General features: G+C 47.2%; 1 protein-coding gene across 1 annotated transcript in view; it reads right to left on the reverse strand.

The window, feature by feature from the left end:
• Window positions 1–7,834: 7,834 nt before the first annotated feature.
• TMEM132C (transmembrane protein 132C) overlaps window positions 7,835–20,447 on the reverse strand; it is a gene marked incomplete at both ends in the record, with an annotated part of 297,018 nt that continues 284,405 nt past the window's right edge. Inside the window, 4 exons of the mRNA XM_080941048.1 lie at window positions 7,835–9,022; window positions 16,485–16,676; window positions 17,754–18,027; window positions 19,158–19,363. Of these exons, the coding sequence (XP_080797174.1) occupies window positions 7,835–9,022; window positions 16,485–16,676; window positions 17,754–18,027; window positions 19,158–19,363 (1,860 nt within the window). The remainder of the gene's footprint in view (window positions 9,023–16,484; window positions 16,677–17,753; window positions 18,028–19,157; window positions 19,364–20,447) is intronic.

The following is a 20,447-nucleotide window of genomic DNA, read 5'->3' on the forward strand; positions in this document are numbered from 1 at the left end:
TGAGCTAGCCAAGCTTTATGCTCAAATGTATGCTGTCATGATTTTAGAACAGTTTGATCGCCCAAGAAGAAAGAGACTTGGCTGTCACTTCTGCAGTCCCTGTTGTCATGCACATTAAGCAATGATTACTTCTTGTCCTAGCTAGCTTCAGCTGTCAACTTGACACAGCCTAGAGTCATTTGAGAAGAGAGTCTCAGTTGAGTACAGGTCAGATTGGCCTGTGTGCATGTCCAGGGTTGGGGGAGGTTGTCTTGATTGACTCAGGAGGGCCTGGCCCACTGTGGGCAGCACCATTCCCTGGGCAGATGTTACATTAAGAAAGCCAACAAGCTGAGTCTTCCATAGTTCCTGCTTTACTTCCTTGACTGTGAGTTCCTTGGTCGGCAAGCAGGTTTCCTGCCCCAACTTGTCTTATTGATGGACTATATAATCTGAGTGTGAAAGAAGAGAATCAACCTCTGCAGGTCATCCCCAAGCATCTACCCTACTGGATTGTATTGCACCCAACCTACATGCCAGTTTTTGTGTGAGCTCCTGTTCTCTGTTCTTCAGGGTAACTATATCTAGCTGTGGAAACTGTGCTGGGGTAAAAGCCAAGGTTGTCTATCTGGAATGCTAATAACCAAAAACACTGAGCAAAGTAAATCTCTCTGTTATCTGAGAAGAATTCATGGTGACCAGTCTCCTACATTTCTCCATCACTTCTAAGGATCCAGTGGCATGTAACCCTGAGGTGTGGGTTGATTCCCCTAGAGCATGCATGTCAGTTGTGGTTTCTGCTGCCACCATCTATGATGTCTTCAGGAACGGGATCTCTCTGGTTCCCCTATTCCCTGTGTTTCTCACTCTGTTCACACTGTCTCTGTCTTACCCTGGAGTATCTCACTGCCCAGATGGAGTCCATGGTCCATGTACTTCAATACCACCAGGAAGTCTTTAAGCCTCAGCTTCCCTGATGCTTCATCTGACTTCCACTGGAACCACAGGTGGCAGCTGTGCACAGATGGATACCGAGGAGCCAGTGCAAGTGTCTGGGTCTTGATCTTTGTGTGTGTGACTCCCGAGACAGAGATGGGCTAAGGACAGAGAGTGGGGAGTTCATACAAAAAGCTCACATTTAGGCTGGTGCAGTTTCCTCCTCATGTGGCCTCTGTGTGAGAAGCCTCTATGCTGCTGCTTTAGATACAGTGTCTACCTTCCCTGCAATGATGGACTGAACCCCGGAAGATGTGAACCAAAATGAATATCCTCCAAATTGCTTCTGTCAGGCATTCTGGCACGGTTGTGAGATACATAACTAATGGAGGTCGGAACGAGGCTCCTGTTCATGCACGTTTGACAGCAATTGTTTAGGACAGTGGGGACCATTCCAGCTGGAGTCTCGGGGAAAAGGAAATCATACTTGCGAGTTAATCTGCTAACAGAGTCCTGCTGTGTACTCTACCTGGCTGATCATTGCCCCATCTCTAGCCTCAGCTTGCGACCCTATTTAGAATTTGGGGCAACGTAGATATAATTTGCAAATTAGAATAATTCTGCTGGATTAAGGGAAGCCCTAAAACCATGGAATCTCATATCTCTTGTTATTTGAGCTTTTTATGCTGACATCATTACCATAGTATGGGTTCCATATTTCACCCCTATATGTCTTTGCTTTGCTATGTCCGCACACACCCAGTATGCCCCTGCGCCTTCACCATTGGTGCAGTGGCCTCTTCTCTCCATGGCTGAAGGAAATCACAGCCAGCCACACAGCCCTCTTCAGTGTCCCCACAGTTTCCAGAGCCTTCTGGAACATTCCAAGGTCAGCAGAACTTATAGAAGAGAAATCTTGACCCTCAGCTTTTCCTGGACTTACAGAAAAATCAGTGAAATTTCACAGTCAGGTTATTTCCTTCTACTTAGTGCCTTTTTTTTTTCTTTTTCTTTTCTTTTCTTTTCTTTCTTTCTTTCTTTTTTTTTTTTTTTTTTGACAGAGGAAGAAAAAAAGGGTTTTTGGATAAAACACTGGTTGGTAGAAAATAAACTGGAAAAAAAATGCCAGAAAGTGGTGTCTCATTCTCTGAAACATAATCTAAGGTTTTCCTCGAAAGCAAAGCGGTTCTGGGAGAAATTGGCCTCTGTCTCTGGCGTTTTCAAATCTCCCTTGACACAGATTTTCCAGTTAGCCTGTGTGTCTATAAGCAGAATTCAGCTGTCAGAGCCTAGAGTTTTTCAGGCTCGCTTAAGTTTTTGCTGTCTGGAAGTAACTAAGAAGCCACTTGCAGCAAACCTGGTAGAAGCTCAGTGTAGCATCCTCAAACTCAACACAGGATGGCTGTAGCCAAATGGCTGGGCACTGTGCAACCTGGGGCAAACATGTCCATGTTACAAGCTGGCACATGGTGCCATCTGGCCTCTGTTCTCTTACAGCACAGTCTTCCAAAGTTGAGCAGGGAGGGAAAAATGGATGGTGTGTGTGTGTGTGTGTGTGTGTGTGTGTGTGTGTGAGACCCAGCTGTTTCTGCTGTACACAGGAAACTCATCTTTACATCTCCATTGTGTTTATTTATGTTTTGGTCTAGCATGTCCCAGCCATTTCACTTTCTATGTGTCTTCACACCTAGACTCCCCTTTGCATTTTATGTGGCGTGGTCCCTGTCTCAGATGCACCGAGAGGCTCAGGTTAAATGGTATTCCCCTGAGTGGCCTTCGTTGACCTCCTTGATTGGCTCTCAGCCTCATTAAAACTTCATCACTGAGTTTTAATAATAAATAATAAAAGTTATAAATATAAAATCTAAATATTATGCAAATATTTAAATATAAAATATAAGTAAATTTAAAATAATAATTAAAATGTATTTGTTTTATTTACATATGAGTATCCTGTAGCTGTCTTCAGACACACCAGAAGAGGGCATCAGGTCCCATTAAAGATGGTTGGGAGCTGCCATGTGGTTGCTGGGAACTGCAGCCAGTGCTCCTAACCACTGAGCCATCTCTCCAACCCTTCCTTAATATATTTTATTTTTTAACATTAACTTTCACACATCCTTTCCTCCCCTCTAACTTTATGCCTTCTGCTCCTGTTTCTTTAACCCATGGGGTCAATTAGTGCACTTCATATGCTCATGAGTCATCCACTGGGACATGAACCTACCAGTGGCCATATTCCTAAAGAAAGCAATCAACTGCCAACAGCTTCTCAGCTAGGATCAGGGCCCCAGGAACCCCTTCCCCCTCCATTCTGGGGTTTTTAACTGGCTTGATCTTGTGCAGGTGACCAGAGCTGCTGTGTGCTCATGTGTGCAACAGACACATCATGTCCAGAGGCCAGCATCTCACAGCTTCCTCCCAATCCTCTGTTTTTATATTCCTCGGTCATGCTCTTCCTCACTGTTCCCTGAGCCTTGGGGGAGGGGCTGCTATAAATATCCCACTTATGGCTAAGCACTCACAATCTCTTAGTCTCAGCACTTTGAACAGAACTGTGTCTCTGCCTTAACCACGATGCGCTGTAGTAAGAAGCCTCTCTGCAAGGCTGGGAACAGAACAAATCTAAGGGTGCAGACACACCCATATAGAAGGAAGTTTGAAAACATGAACATTTAGAAAATTGTCATCAGTAGGTCCTCCGCAGGACTTATGCCTTCCCAAGCAATGGTTTTTGAGCATCTTTATAGCGACAGATTTGAATTACCTCCTATGGAGCAGGCTTCAATCCAGTCAAGAGAGTGTTTGGTAACCCCATTAACAATCTTGTCACTATTGTACCAATGGCTCATCTTGCCTTGCAGTTCAGTATTGTAGCGGCCAAGGATAAGACCTTTGACGACCTTTCTCCCTCAGCAGCCTGCCTAGCACCTTCTGATATTATGAAAACATGGCATTTGATGTATGTTTGTAATTCCAGGATTGGGTGTGTGCACGTGTTTGGTAGGAGGATTGGTGCCAAGTTTGAGGTCAGTCTGGGCTACATATTGAGTTCCAGTCTAGCCCGGACCACAGATAAGACTTGGTTTCACAAAGAGTGTTTCTATTAAGGAATGTTTATGGGCTCCTTTAAATTTTAAAAAGTATGCCAAGGCTCTTGTTTATAACAATTAGCTTTGAGAATTCAAACGCATGTACAAAATTGAAGATGAAAAATAACACCCTCATCTGATAAGGTGTGTTATTCGTTTCTCTTTCTGAAAGGTGAGGGGAGGTCTTTATAATCTCTTTTTATTTCCTTGGCTTTTGTCTCCCAAATGCCACGTAATGGACCTGAAATTGTTTTCTATAGCTCCAATTCTATTTTTAATTCAAGATAATATATGTAAAGCTTGCATTCACATGGTAATTAAGGCCATCCTCTTTGGCTACCGAATCCTCCTCCTGTCATATTCTAGTTGTGACCTTAAAGAGGATGCTTTGAGCTAAACTCCTTGTCATAATAGGGTTCACACCTCTGTGCTGGGTCCATAACTGGACAAGGCTTAACACAGGTGTTGGCAGAGAATAAAATCCCACTGAACAGAGTCTCGTTCCTTCTGTAGTGAATCCTGGTGTTAATAGAGATATGAAGGTCTCCATGTTAACTTGAGAAGTATTCTATCCCTTTGACTGTCAATGTGTGTGTGTTGAGACCTGAAGATAAACACTGTTGTTCTTCAGGAGCTGTCCACATTTTCTTTTGAGACAGAATCTCTTCCTGGCCTCCAATTTGCCCTCATGCCTGGCTTTTATTTTCTGCAGGGGTGGGGGTGGGGGGGAGACAAACACAGGTCCTCATGATTGCCTGGCAAGTGCTCCTTACCAACTGAGTCATCACCCCAGCCCAGCTCATTGCTGAAAGACCATGAAAAGACCAGGTAAGTCTGTCTGGGAGTAAGAGGTGGTCCTGGAGTAGCTGTGTGGCTCACACCTGCCTACAGTTACCCACCTCTGCCTCTGATGGACAGCCTCCCAACCCTGCTCATTGCCTCAGCTTTATAAGCAAAGGTACAGCTAGTCAGCAGGTGCCAAGTAGATGGTTGGTCCAGCAACGTGGGGACAAGGTACTCGTGTTGGACTTTATGACTCGAACCAGATGGAAAACGTTAGCTTCTGTAGGCTCCCGTCTGCATAAAGAGAGATATACTTGAAAGTTGAGCTGACACGCAGGTCCCTGGGATAAGTTAGGTGTCCTGTCCTTGCACCCAGGGATGATCTGGGTTTACCCCAAGAGGGAGGAGGCTAGGCAGAGCTGGTGCTCAGAGAGAAGGCGGTGAATCCTTGAGGGCAAACCTGATTGCTTGAGGGTCTGACAATAGAAACCCCTACTGTCTAAGTGAGGTCATATTTGAGTCTTAAGTTTTCGTTCTAAGAGGTGCTTGGATATGATAAAAGATATCAATGACTGAAGTGACCGAGAAAGGTTGGTCTCTTTGTATTTTCATGAGTGTGTGTGGTGCACGAGGGTGTGCTTGTTTGCCTGTATGTGGAGGCTCTGGGATGATGTCAGGAATCATCCCTCATTATTCTTACACCTAATTCAAAGAGGCAGGGTCTCTCAATCAAACCCAGAGTTCACTGATATGGTATGTCTCCATAGCCAGCATGCTCTAATGAAAGTGTGGTCCACCACCCAGCCTTTACATGGGCTCTGGGGATCCAAACTCTGATCCTTAGAGTTGTACTGAAAGTGTTCTAGCCACTGAGATACCTTCTAGAACGTCCTGACTGACAGTTGCCAGTGACCTCAGTTCCCTTGCAGTGGTTCCTGGGATATGGATTGTTTTGATGCCTATTGGTGACCCATCTAGAGTTAGCTGGGGGATAAATCTCTGAGTGTGTCTGAGAGAGTTTCTAGACTGGGCTGAGGAGGGAAGACCCACCCTGAATTGGAGAAGCACCTGAATGTGAGCTGGGATGCTGGACTGAATAGAGCAGAGACAGTGAGCTGAGGACCAGCATCCATCTCTCTCTGCTTCCTGACTGTGGATGTGACCATGTGCCTCAAGCTGCCCTGTTGTGACCCTGGACAGAGGGTAGGGTATGTGATCAAAACTGTCCATCACCAGAATAACTCTGGATCTGCCCAGAGTTGAAACAAGGGAGGGAAAAAATGTGTTGTTTCTTCTTTAAAACGTGAGTTCGTCGGCAGGTTCGTACCTGTCAGGATTAGAAGACAGGAAGTAGATAAAGTAAGAAAGTCCCATGAGACACTGACTTGTGAAGCATGGCAAGAGTTTTAATGACAACTGCCACCACAGGTATAAATAAATAGCTTTTTTAAAAAATCTATTGTCAATGCTACAAATATATGTGTCAAAGGTCCAACCAAGGTCACTAGGCTTCTGAGACCTTTTCTCAGCTACTGATTTTAGTAATAGAAAAAACAAAACAAAACAAAGCAATGGCCATCCCTTGGTCTCTCTGTGAATGCTGCTCTGTTGAGGGTCACAATACCCAGTGTTCTCTCCCCTCAGCTGATAAATGGAGAACGCCAGGTGCCGGACATCTTAGTTCATTTGCTCCCTCCTGCTTTTCATGCAAACGCTGTTTCAAGTAGATATGATACTGCATTGTGCCATTACACAGCCACCCTGTTCAAAGCCACAGTTTGATTGACAATCTAACATAGATTTTTTTTTTTTAAAAAATCATTTTGACTTTATACTGGTTTACCTTACCTAATAATAAAAATCAGATAACTCAACCCTGCTCCCCCGTGTGTTTTCTGTTTGTTGAGTACAGTGTTGGCTGGATCTCGTGGTAGACATGACCTGTCTGCCTGACTCTGCACACCTTACTCTTATGAACTTGACTCACACCTCTTCACAGAGAGGCTTTCCTGTGCCCACATAGATGGCGACACTGATTGAGTCTCTGACTCTACAGGGAATGGCCAGGTGTCACAGGCTGCATTCTGCTCTCTTGGCCACATCCTATTCAGACAGCTGTGAACACTATTCCACTCACTGGGCTGACCCAGCTGATGATACATTGTGTGGTGAACTCTCCCCATGGAAGAAACTGCTCACTTGCTACATTGCTAAAAAGAAATTACAAACAAGCCAGAGAATATTAACAAAGCAGAGGATATATAATATAAAAACAGGTTAATGTTACAACGTAAAGACTGGACTCATTGATGGTCTTCCCAAAAAGAGGGGACAAAACCTATCTAATGAATAGAAATATAATTTACATTTCATTTAGGAAAATATACCACTTGGTCCTCAGAAATAAACATGATATTAAACCAGATGGCAGCCTAGGACCCTAGAAGGAAACACAGAAGCAAAAAGAAATATGGAATCAAATGTAAAATTCTCATTCTTCCTAAGAGGTGACCAGTGCTCAGATGTGCCTCTCCTTGGGCACCAGGCTGACAGACCTGGGCTGTGTCCTCAGAAACATAAAGATTGAATTAAAACAGAGGCCTTCTCTTAGCAAGCCCTATTTTTATGTTTTTGTTCCTTTATTAGAAATATAAACCGACAGTCATTTGTGGGTTTTTTTTATTTGTCTTTTTGTATTTTTTTTTAAACAAACATTTTTGGTAGCTTGTCTGCAGTGTATTCTGATTCATAAAATAACTCTCTCATGTCTGAGCAGTTTTCTCTCGGATCCACTCTGCCTCGCTGTGGAGTCAGAGACTCAAACTTCTGGAAACCTAACATCCTTAGCTGCTAAAAAAAAAAAAGAAAAGAAAAAAACTGCCTTAGTATAAAAACATCCCCTCCCAGCTTCTAAACCTGCTACCTGGTATTTTTGTGGGCCCCATCTTTCCTCATTCAGTCCACAGAGAGCTTTCATTCAGCTACTCTGCTCAGGGAGGGAGGAAAGAAGGCTACCATCTCAAGTTGGTGAGGAGGCCAGAGTGCTACATGCTGTCTTGGAATTTCTCCAGGTAGGTTCTGAGTTCCTTGGGTGCACCCACATCCAGGTCTTGACAAACCCACTTGATGTCATCTTCCCTACTGAGGATGGAGTTCACTGTGGGGCAGCTGTCCTCAGGTGGGATGGTGAACGTGGCAAACTTTACCTTCTTCATCTTGGAGGTGGGTGAGTTTGCAGGCTCCTGCCTGGGCTCCCTGGTCTGCCGCCCCCCGGAGCCTGGTGGCCTGTGGACCTGGCTCTGCATGTGCTTTTGGGAGCCACCATTGAGAAGCAAGTGGTTGTTCTCCTCACAGCCTCCCAGCCCTCGGTCTATGATGGTTGTGTGCTCGTCCTGGGGTGGGGACAAGTCCCCAATGTTCTCCAAGAGCTCCGCCTCATTGCCCAGCCAGACCCAGTCATGAGAGTGGGTCATGGATGCCTGGCCTTCCAGAGGTACCTGTTTGTGCCTGTACTTGAAGGCAAAGGTGGCACAGTTAATGAGAAAGACAAGGATGGCCAGGCAGAAGACACCCAGGAGGGCATACATCCCAATCTCTAGGTCACTCAGGCCATGGGCTGTCTGCATCAGACCATTCTCCTCCAGTGTGCCCCCGGCCTTGGCCTTGGGGAGGTCCACATGGGCCGGAAAGTTGGTGAAGTCTATGGGGATGCTGTGTAGCCTGGCCCCGTCCCGCCTGCCACTTTTCCCCATGTTGTTATCTAGCAGGGACTTGGTAGTGGTGGTGGCACTCAGTAGGGCCCCTTCCTCTCGATACCCAGGAAAGTTGCCGTGGTATAGCTCATCCTGGCCTGGGCGTTCCAGGTCCTGAGTCTTCTGCCGACGATCACTGGCGTGGTTCTTGATCTCCTCCTCATCCTTATCTCCAGTCTGGCTGGAGTCAGCATCATCCCATCCAAACTTGACCCCCACGTGGCCAATGCCAACAGCCAGTACACTCTTGCGCTTAGATTTCTGACAGGCCTCAGCAATGGACATATCAACCCGGAGCAGTGGGCCCTGACCTTCTCCTTCAGCTACCACAGTGGGCCACCAAGGCGAGAGGGGCTGTGAGATGGACAGGACAGCCTCATCCAAAGAGATGGCAGTCAAGGAGAAGTCCTTGGTATCATAAATGTCCAGGGGTGTCACAGAGCCATCACTGAACTGGAGCCATGTGCTGATGATAGCTTCCTGCAGGGAAAGAGACCATGAAAACCACTTGGAAGGTGCCTTATCTCCAGGAACCCCCACCTAAAATGCCACCAAAGCAACAGGAAGGGCGATGTGAATGAAGTCTTGATCTAGTACCGAGGTGCCCGGAGAACAAATAGGCTTTCCATCAGTCAGAGAGATCAGCTTTAGTACAAGCTTTAGTATTTTAGGAGTTAATCTAGCTGGCAAGTTCATCTATCCGGTCCTGGGTCAGCTTTTGGTTATCTGCCAATCACTCATTCCTGAGCTGTATTAGCCTCATAGGACAATGGGAGGTTTGTTGAGGTAGGAAGCAGAGATGGGAAATTATGTTAGAGACAAAACATAAAACTGGGATCTATAGGCTAGGAATGTGTGGTAGTTGGTAATGAGCTTGCTTACAGTACATGAAGCCCTGGGTTTGACTCTCAGCACATGTAGACTAGGATTGGTGGTAGATGCCTTTTATTTCAGCACTTTGGAGGAAGTTGGAGGTAGAAATATTAGGAGCTCAAGGCCATCCTGAGGTCTCAAGGGGAAAAAAAAACCAAGTTTCTTGTCTGCCATGGGATGGCTAATCTTGGTTGTCAACTTGACGACATCCAGAATCAACTGACGCCTTTGTTGCTGCAAACCCTTGGGAAGGATGTTCTTTTTTTTTAATTTTATTTTTAGATTTATTTATTTATTATATGTAAGTACACTGTCACTTTCTTCAGACACACCAGAAGAGGGCATCAGATCCCATTACAGATAATTGTGAACCACCATGTGGTTGCGGGGATTTGAACTCAGGACCTCTGGAAGAGCAGTTAGCTCTTAACCACTGAGCCATCTCTCCAGCCCAGGAAGGATGTTCTTAATCAAATTATTTAAAGCAGGAAGCCCCACTCTAATCCTGGGCCACACCTCTAGGGGTAGCACAGGTAAAAGTATACAGATGAAAGAAGCTTTGCTTTTTGCCTGCTCGCCCTCACTCTTGCTGGCAAGTCCATCTATCCTGCTGCTACAGCTAGTATTAAATCCAAATCCTTCAGGATTGCAACACAGACTGAAGACCAATAGCTAGCTCGCTGGGAACCACCCAGAACTCCTGAGACTTCTGAGACATCCAAGCTCACACACCGAACACCACCCAGGTTCTCCACCTTTCCATCACGAGATGGCCACTGTTGAACTACCTGGACCACAAGCAGTAAGTCACACGAATAGGTCCCCTTTCTTTGTAGATATTCATCCTTTCAGTTCTGTTCCTCTGGAGCACCCTAACTCAGCGCTCCTGCCCACCCTATGCCTCCCTGGGCTCCTACAGGTACCTTTTGCTTTGTGGGGGAAACAGCATGAGCATTTTCCCTTTGTATGACCCTGATGCACATGGCACACTTCTTGCAGGCCTGTCTGGTGGACGGCGGTGATGCTTGGTGGGCTCAGCTCGGCTGCATCAGACTAAGAAAGCTCAGGCGAGTGTCAGGGGTGCAGTCACTAAAAAGACTGCCAATCGTCCGGTCAATGCCCAGATAGCTACACGATCGCTCCCATTGTAAAGAACAGAGAAGGGAGTTTAAAAGTTCCTGGACTTGAAATATTCTGAACCTATCTTCCTAAGCCTGCTAGATAGCCTAGGGATAACACAGTGCAATACCAGACATAGATCCACCAAGCTGGGATGCTCCAGGGCATTTCCTGCTGGAGGATTTACCTTCAGGACCATGGACAGAACTGTAACCCAGGTGTTGCAGGCAAAAACCTCAACTTTTGAGATTCTAAAAGGGGAATCGCAAACAGAGCACGTATACAGCTGATATTCAGAGGATGATTCTCTTGTAAGTTTAACCAGAGTGTCCCCCAGCCGTCATGTTAGGAAGAAGTTAGAAGAGCCCCCATGGCTGGCTACACCCAGGAAGGTTATCTTTAGCCTTTCCCTGAAGGCTCACTGCTATGCTATTCTGTCATTATCAGATCAGTCCTGATTGTGGGAGCCTTTCTGGTTGCTCTTAGGTCACACCTGTCTTACACTCTATTGGTGCATCAAGAGGTCTGGGGAATGGGAGCCTCTCCACATGTGACAGTTGGGAAAAAAAAATAAAGATCTACTTCTTCTCTGCCCAAACTTGCCACAGGGAAGGCAACCAGGAAACCAGACTCGAAACTGGATCATCAAACATGTCAAACCACATGGAGTTCCTTAGCAGCAGAGCAAGGTAAGGCAACTGTGGTGCACAAAGCTCCCCTGATCAAAACAAAACTCCAGCTGTGGGTGGGTAGCAGGTGCTACCATAGGCGTGTTAAAAATACACTCAAGTGGTCTGGGGGATGGCTCAGGAGATGAAAGGACTGGCTCTGCAAGCGGAGACATAAGTTCTATGTTCAATCTAAAAAACCTGTGTCCACATGAAAAAAGTGAGGACAAACTCCTTAAGTTTGTCCTCTAATGTCCACATGTGCACTGTGAAACACACACACACGCACTACTACTACTACTACTACTACTACTACTACTACTACTACTACTAAAATAAAATTTACTATTAATAAGATAACCAGGCTAATAGTGGAGATGTGGGAACAACTGCAAAAGATGGAATTAAAGTAAACCAGGAAAAACAAAACTATCACACCAAGGAAATAAAATGGCAAAGAAGAAATTAAAGCAGAAACTACTAGGGGAGCAGAGGTGAGTGAGGAAGGGCATAGAAGTGTTGAGAACTTTCAGGATTTCTGGAAATGGGAAACTGGGCAGGGTATGTTGGCATAGGTCTGAAGTTTTGGGACTCCAGGAAGGAGGATCAAGGAAGTCCAGGCAGGAGGATCAAGAGTTGGATGCCAGCTTCAGCTACATAGCAAGTTGGAGGCCAGCCTGGGATACATGAGATCCCTTCTCAAAGAAAAGGAGAGGGGGGTGGGGACAGGTGCGTGAACCACTTGAGATACTTCATGCAACAGGCAAGACATGTCTGAGGAGTTGGTTCACCAGCCAACACAGCCAACCTAGCCAACCTGTTTACTTAAAATTGGGAAGAAACAAAAGAAAAGGCAGGCAGGTAGGGATGAATAAAGGAGAGCAAGAATTGTCAATAGTCTGGCTACAAGTTTTAGGCTGAATTTGGGACGAGGGAGGCGATATTCTAGAATATTCTAAGAAATTGTGTTCTTGAAATCCAACATGAAGGCAACAGCGGAGACTTTGAAATGGTGCTGTTTGGGCACCTGGATGTACCTGAGGCATGAATGCTTGCCCATAGGCTGCTCCATTCTGTTTAGGTCATTTGAGGCTGAGTTGTTATTTGGAGTAGAAAGCCCAGAGCAAAGTTCTGAAGAGCAAGGGGTGGACTGCACTCAAATGCCCTCCTCCCCGTTTAAGTACAAGGATCATTTTATTTGCATCTGGGAGAAAACTAACAGGACAGGAAAGTTGTAAATCTTGGCAGATGCCATGAGGGGCAAGAGGGAGAAGGAGGAGAAAGAAACCCATGACTTTTGAGTTAGGGTTAGCAATGGACGTCTGGAAGCAGCTGTGCATGGGGAGTGGACTTTCAGAAACAAATGAGAAAGCTTAGAGTGTGGAGGCTGGATATTTTGTCCAAAGATGAGGGGAAGAAAGAGGAAAGAAGAATAATTATTCTTTTGAGTAAGTCTGCACTAACTAGAAATCTCAGGATGGCATGGAACCTCTATCCTGCCAACCAGCAGCTGTGAGCTCAGCTTTCCACGATCAAGTTTGCATCCACCTTACTCATCTTAGCCAGAGATGCCAAGACACTCATACACACCAGGGAGTCCTAGATAAACAACACATAGGTGGTGGTATGCTGATCTCAGGTCCTTTGTCCTCTAAGTGTGGTACATTCCTGATGTTCCCTCAGCTGGCATGGTCTCTCCAAGAGCTTGGTGGGTGAACTTGCCTTCAATGGTGGTTGAGCGAGGAACACAGCCCACCTTCCTTTCCTTGCACTCTGTCTGCTTTGCCTGTTGAGGGGCCTTCACCTTTCATACAAGTAAGGGAATCCTTGTGGAGTCTCAGCTTGTGGGGAAACTCACATGGACAGACCTTTAGTTTCTATTCTTAGAACTCCATCTGTGTTACCCACCACACACTCTCCTCACATCACACCACCCTCCAGAATTCCAGGCAACTCCCCAGCCCCATCCAAGCTTAAAAACAAGTAACGATCATATTCTTCTGCATTTTCAAGAAGGAAGCTATTAGTGACACATGCAGAAGTGTCAGCCTTTAATTTCTTAGGGCTGAGATGAAATGCTGTTATGTTGTAACTTGCTCATCTTAAACTGTATTTTCTCCACACATCTGGGTGGAGAAGGGAGTTAACATAAACCAAGACCCCTCTCTAAGAACAGACAGTTGGCTTGAAACTTGTAGCTGGTCAGAGCCATTTCTATCAGCTCTGCCTTGTGACCGAGATCTGGTCCTTCAATTGTCTCATCACAGTGAGGCTGGAGACTGTATCAGGGGATTCAACTTGCATTTCCCAAGACGACAAATGCCAAGTGACTTCAAATAACACATAGCCACCAGTGATTTTGGACCCTGCTTCTTAGAGAGTCATGCCTGCAAATTGAAGATGCTCTATCCACGAGTCTCCTGCATCAGGGCTAGGCATTCAATTACTTTTGGTTGATGAAGATGGATGGGTCATGCTGGATGTCGACGGTGGCTTTGTCCCACATCCCAGAGCAGTGGTTCTCAGCCTTCCTGATGCTCCAACTTTCTGACGCTGCAATCCTTTAATGCAGCTCCTCATGTTGTGGTGACCCCCAACCTTAAAATTATTTCATTGCTGCATCACAATTCTAATGTTGCTACTGTTATGAATCATAATGTAAATATCTAATATGCAGGATATCTGATATGTGACCCTCCTCCAAAAGTGGTCCCGACCCCCATGTTGAGAACCAGTGTCCTTGAGGCTGAGATGCTTTTGTCCACTCTAATCTATGGCCTATTCTTAGCAAAGAGCTTCTAACTTTTGACTTTTTCCTCTGTTCCTTTGGTTCTCATTTTTTTCTCTCTTGTCATGCATATATGGATGTATGTAGACCAGAGGTTAATACTGAGAGCCTTCCTTAACTGCTCTCTACCATAGATTTTCATACAGGGTCTCACTGAACCTGAAGGTTGCAGGTATGATGGCCAACAATCCCCCTGGGATCCTCCTGTCTTTACCTTCTCATAGCTGGGGCGAGAAGTGTGTACCAATATATGGCTGGCTTTTTATATGGTTTCTGGAGATCTAAACTCAGGTGCTCACACCTGCATAGCAAGAGCTTTAAGGACCAAGCTGCATCCCTCCCATCTTTTATTCTCTCCTTTATAAACCAGAATACACCTTGTCAATTCCTGTCCTCAGGGAAGAAGGGCAGAGGAGCTGACGCTGTGGACAGGACCTGGAATACACACCCAGTTTGTACTGTTGAGGTTTAGCATCAAAGACAGCAACTGTCCACTGTGCTAGGCAGACTGGCCTTTCAAAGACAAACTCAATGGGGTTTCCAGGAGCCGGACACAGGGGCAGGGATGCCCTTCTTATCTGCACCACATTGTGGAGTTGCCTATGGGACAGGGGGCTGGTGATGAAGTTAGGGTCACTGATACCTGCTGCTGGTGGTAGAAGAGGGTGTCAGAACCTGAGGCAGACTCTATGTTGTGAGGGAGAGAGGTGGAAAAGTTTGGGGAAAGGGAACTGATGGCCATGGGACCTGAGAGAGACCCACGGGCAGTTACAATAGCTGACCAAGAGATGGGGACCTCATTTATCTGCAGTGAGGAGCTTGCTCCCACCAGCAACACCTCTGGAAATAGATGCTTCCCCGGATGAGAAATCAGCATTTTGACACTTTGGGTGCAGAGCTCAGCCAAGGGTATCACATTATAGTAAGCTGTTAAGCAGTTATCGCTGTTACACAGCAGCAGCTAGCTGATATGCCACTGTGTGCTGAATTCCATCCCAGAGTCCTTCCTGGAGCACACAGCTGGGAGAAGGTGGCCAAGTGGATGTCACACAGCCTGCGTCACCTGTTTACACCACTAACTCAGCCACACAGACAAGGGAATAGGAAGCCTGTGTCTGTCAGTGGTAAAAACCTGGCATTCTGGTCCTCCCTAGAAGTGGAAGCACCTGGCTAACCCCCCCCCCCCCACTTTGCGGTCTCTGCACCTGATATTCTAGCTCAGCACTATGCCCACTTGCACTGCTTTTGCTCCTACTGCGAAAGACTGTGGCCTCCATTGCTACCCTGTCAGGTCTAGAGCCTGCTCCCTCTCCCGGGCATGGCAGGCCCACCTCCTGGCACATCTTGTCCACAGTGGGGTTTAACCGTAGCTTTGCTGTATCCCGCCAACTTCTCCTGGTTGTGTGTTACCCTAGAGAACCAGGTCTGAATGAAGCCAAGTGCCTGAGCAGTCAGAGAGCCAGCCCTGTGGGAGTCCTGAGGTTCCTACGGCTTCTGGTTTAACAGTGATGGACTGTGACTGTCACTCACAGAGGGAACCATGACAAAAGACATTCTTGGTAGTGCATGATAGTTGCTTCTAATTTAATTGTCAAACGTGAGATGCTCCCTCTCTAAGGTACTGTGGTTACCCAGGTAGGACCCTCTCAGAGCTTTTCCTCTAGAATCTTCTTCAGTACAGAAGTGTGTGAGCCTCCACTCCACATTTCCCCCAATTGGCAGCTTCCCAGACTCCATTCACTGCAATGGTGTTGGCTGTGAGCCTTCTATTCACAGCAGGGGGTCAGCTCTGCAAAGCTTCGCCCCCCTACGGAAAGTTACCCTGTAGCCCCTTTCCCTTTGGATGTATGGTCAAAAGCAAGCACACAGTGGAACACACGTTAATAGCGATCCCAGGGGTTAGCGAATGCATAATTGAAGTGGCAGAGGAGGCAGAGATGGACCAGACTGTGAAGGTGACGTAAGTAAGTGGGGGTGGAAAGGAGCCAAGGCAGTGTTCAGAGGTGAGAGAGCCCCGAGGAGTACATCTCAGGCTAGGGAAACAGCAAGGGCAGAAGTCCAGAAGAGCTTTTCAAGGAGGGGCTACCGGAAGCATGTAGGAGTTCCAAAGAGCTTGGGGTGGGGAAGTGAGGATGGAGAGCAGGCAAGGTTGCACCAGCTGGGGTGTGTGGGCTGTGGAAGGAATGTGGATTCTTAGGGATGTACAAGGGAGCAGTTGATTTGGTCTGACCAGCACCTTCTCAGCCCAGGAGAGGGCACTGAGCTGAAAGAGGAAGGATGCTGTAGGAGTGGAGTGAGGGCTGGAGGGGGAAGATACCATCAGCCATCTCTTCTTGGGGAACAGCTGCAGGATGGACGAACCTTCCCCTGTGCCCCAGAGGCTTCTGTGTGACCTGAGCACCTTTATCCCCTGTAGCTCTGAACCTGGCCATATTCCCTTCCCTTCCTCCACTCAGCCAGGCCCATGCCCTTCCTGCCCCTTCTCAACCCCTACCTGTTTCGGGGCACGCAGCAACTCCTCCGCCGTGGCTACAGCTGAGGTAGCCTTGTTGTTCTCTGAGATGGGGTGCAGGGTGACGGACAGCCCAGCCACCACCTGGACTGCCAAGTCTGTCACGGACACTTTGTCATCCAGCACGGTCACTGTCTTCTCCGCCAAGATGGAGTCGGACAGGGGAGACAACACCTGTGGACGCAGCAGGGTGCAGAATAACCATCACCCCCATCTCCAGGCCTAGGACCCTCTTCGAGCTCCTATACTCTACCCTAGACAGGCCAGAGATCCTGAACATAGAACGTAACAAGGCACAGGCTTCCATCACTGTTAATGGTCCCCTACTGAGAATTTCTGAGCAGCTGAGACAACCCTTCCCTGAAACTTTAGTTCTATTGGCAAGTGGAAATGAACACAAAAGTCCATTCCTTGTTAACAAGGGCTGGACTCTTCCACTCAGATAATAGACCACCTGTACAGTGCGCAACCTAGTTAAGTAATTGATGATCCTGCTGGTTGGATGCATGAAGACCTGTGCATGGACCAACTTGAAGCAGCATAAATCAAATTCTAAAGGACCCATGGATTACCGGGGGATAACATCTATATCAGTGGCCCCTCCTTCCATCTGCTACCACACGGCATCTCTGTGGAAAGACCATCTTGCTTTATCTTGCAAGCCCAGTGTCGGGCTGGAGCTGTGCAGGAGGACTGACGGGACATTAACTGTGGCATTAGCATCTTCAATGACACTCTGGAAGTGTGGTGTGAAAGTCAGGTGGGACTTGACGGGTGGAGGAAACCTACCCCTGTCTGTCATCTATCCTGGAAGCAAACATCTTATCCATCCTTTTGAGAGATAAGATGCAAAATTGTAAAGAGTTCGGTGAATGCCCAGGATAACAGGGTCTAGAAGAAGGATGGAAAATTCAGGCTTCCCCATCTACAGGAGCGGCGCATAGAGGGCAAAGGCAAGTATGATGCAAGTGTACTGAAGCCAGGCTGAGAATTAAGTGGGAAGTGGGACCAGAAGGGAACATGGGTGTAGACCTTGAGAGTGGGCTCTCATGGGTGAGAGAAGACTAGAAATAGAAAGGCTGGCAAAAACCCACTTCCCTGTTCCCTTGTCACCCTCTGGAACCATCATAGAGACAACTGGCCCCAGGAATCTGCCTCATGTACCCCCTTCCTCGCCTGCCTTGAGGACCCTAGTCCCAGGAAGAATGGTATCAGCCAAGGACATGAAGCTCGTGGGCCCCTGCTTCTTACCTGGATGGTGGTCATTCCGACTTCCCGCCCAACCAAGACCCTGCTGTCTTGCAGGGTGGCTATGTGCGGGGACTCCAGCTTCATGAAGTCAGCCACCAGGTGGGTGATGTCAAACTGCCAGTCTGGACTGAGAAGGTGGCTCAGCTGTCCCCAGGGCCCAGCACTCTCTGATACAAACTGGGTGAGGACACGCACTGTGGCATGCTGGAACTGCAGGGCACAACCCCGGCCTCTCTGCTCTTCCTCTTCTTCCTCCTCACTGTCTCGAGTGGGCCTGTGTGGGAGGAAGAGTGCTGGCTCAGACACGGGGAGAAGAAGACCGGGATCACAGGATGGGTGTCTGCCTCAACCTCAGTAGACAGTGCTTAGGATAGGTACCTTAGGCCTCCATGGGAACCCAGGATCTATCTCTGGGCATCACAGAGGCTCGACTGCATTGCCAGGCAAATGAAGGACATCTGTCACTTCCTATGTTCACATGGTCCCATAAGCAGCCAATAGCCACATACAGATCAATTTGTTTTTATTTTTTAAGCATGTGTATATATATGTTTGCATGTGTGTAGGTGTGCCTGGGCACCTAGGAGTGCATGCATCTGAGGCCAAATGACAATCTCAGGTATTATTCTCAGGTATACTTTCTGCTTTCTTTGAGACAAGGTTTCTTATAGGCACATAGCTTATGGATTAGGCTACACCAGATGAGCATTAAGCTCCCACCTGTACCACTTTGAAATGAATTACAAGTTCGTGTCGCCAAGCTGAGAATTTTTGTTGTATTTATTTACTTTTTTTCAAGACAGGCTTTCCCTGTGTAGCCCTGGCTGTCCTGGAACTCACTCTGTAGACCGAGATCCACCTGCCTTTGCCTCTCAAGTGCTGGGATTAAAGGCAGGTGCCACTATGCTTGGCTGCCCAGCATTTAGTTTTTAAACTGAGGGCCTTAGGTCTGTTGCTTGTACAGTAAGCACTTTACTGAGTTATTTTCCCAGCATCCAGTTGCTCTTCTTGAAGTATGCTAACTTGTCCTTCAAAATGAAGGGAGCGTGGGGACTGTCTCGGAAGCAACTGGTCATCTGTAAATAAGGAAGTGGGAAGCTGGGCCTTGAAGCAGCCATCATGAAGCTGAGCTGTGTTCATTCTGGGAAAACTGTTATCCAAGACACTGTCTGTGACAACCCAGTGTCACACCAGAAAATCATCTGTGGCTTTCTGCACTGGGCAGCCCCCTGCTCCGGAGCGAATGCTGTCACACTCTCCCAGAGATGAAGATTCTGTCATCACAGAGAACGATGTGGAAAGACCAGTTTCTATTGTATCCTGGATCCTGCCTCCATTCTTTCGATGTGATCTGGGAATCAAGTTTGTGTTGTGGCCAGGAGCATCTCCCCAACCCTGACTCACCTCTTGCTGGATACAATGGGGACTCGCCAGCCCTTAACCTGGCTGAGTTCTGTGTCAGAGACCTCGATCTGCAGGGGAAGCCGTGGCACCCACACAGTGACATGTAGCGGTGCGCTCAGGTGCTGGTAGGTGAAATTCACCACCGAGTCCACCTTGCCCTTGATCTCTTTTCCATTGACAAAGACATAGTCGCAGTGGTCTGAGACCTGTGAAGACAGAGAGAGAAGATGCGGTTCGCATGGTTGTGACAACCCACATTGTTTGTTCTAAGTGTGTGTGTGTGTATGTGTGTGTGTATGTGATGTACACACACATGTGAGGACACACAGCATGTGAGCACATGCACATGAAAGCCAAAGTCAAAGTTGGGTACCTCCAGTATCATATCATTCTCCACCTTACTTTTTGAGGCAGAGTTTCTCATTGAACTAGAATTCATTGATTAAGCTGACTGGCCCACAAGCCTCTGGGGTCCTCTGATGTCTGCCTCTTCAGTGCTGGCATTCCAGGCATGTGCCACCAGACTCAAATTTTACATGGGTTTGGGAAATCTGAACTCAGGGCCTCATTCTTTCTTTGTGAGCACTTTACAGACTGAGCCATCTGCTTTGCCCCTGGTTTGTTCAATTTATTGTAAACTATACTTGGTTCCGGTGCAGGGCCTGGGAAGGGTTCAGCATCATTAGCCTAAATGGGAAACTGAACCTAGGGAACAAGAGTAAGAGAGCATACCAGGGAATGTAGAGAAATATAGAAGCCGGTGAGAAGGTGCACACACCTTCTGGGACTGCAGTATTTAGTCTCTTGGTGTCTTGGGAGAGCACCCAGAATTGACCATCTAAGGGGTAAGTGGTGCAATATTTTCTAGTTCCCAGTTCTCAGGCTGCAGTTGCCTTTGCAATAGAAAGCTGAGAACAAACTGAGGTCAGGACCTTCAATCTCCAAGTGAACTTAAATCTGTAGAGAGCTGAAGCTAGGGTTGGACCCTGAGCGTACAAAAGGTATGTAGTGGCCATCAGGAGCAGGATTCAGGCTGATGTCTGTTCAGAAGGAAAACAATGCCACTACCCAGATGGTCCAGCTTCCAAGGATGTCCAAGGTGCCCGACACTTTGCCTTGCACATGCATGTTCAGTTTCTTGCCCCTCTTCACACTCATACAGTCTCATTGGTCTGCTGTGGTTCTCAGTCCTTTGTCTTGAGACACATTTCCACCCCAGTTTGTCTGGCCTGAGCATGCAGGAGTCCCTATGATGCTGCCCCACCCAGGACCTCTGGGATCTTTACACTA

The sequence above is a fragment of the Micromys minutus genome (assembly GCF_963924665.1).
Source record: "Micromys minutus genome assembly, chromosome: 29".
NCBI classification, from domain to species: Eukaryota; Metazoa; Chordata; class Mammalia; order Rodentia; family Muridae; genus Micromys; species Micromys minutus.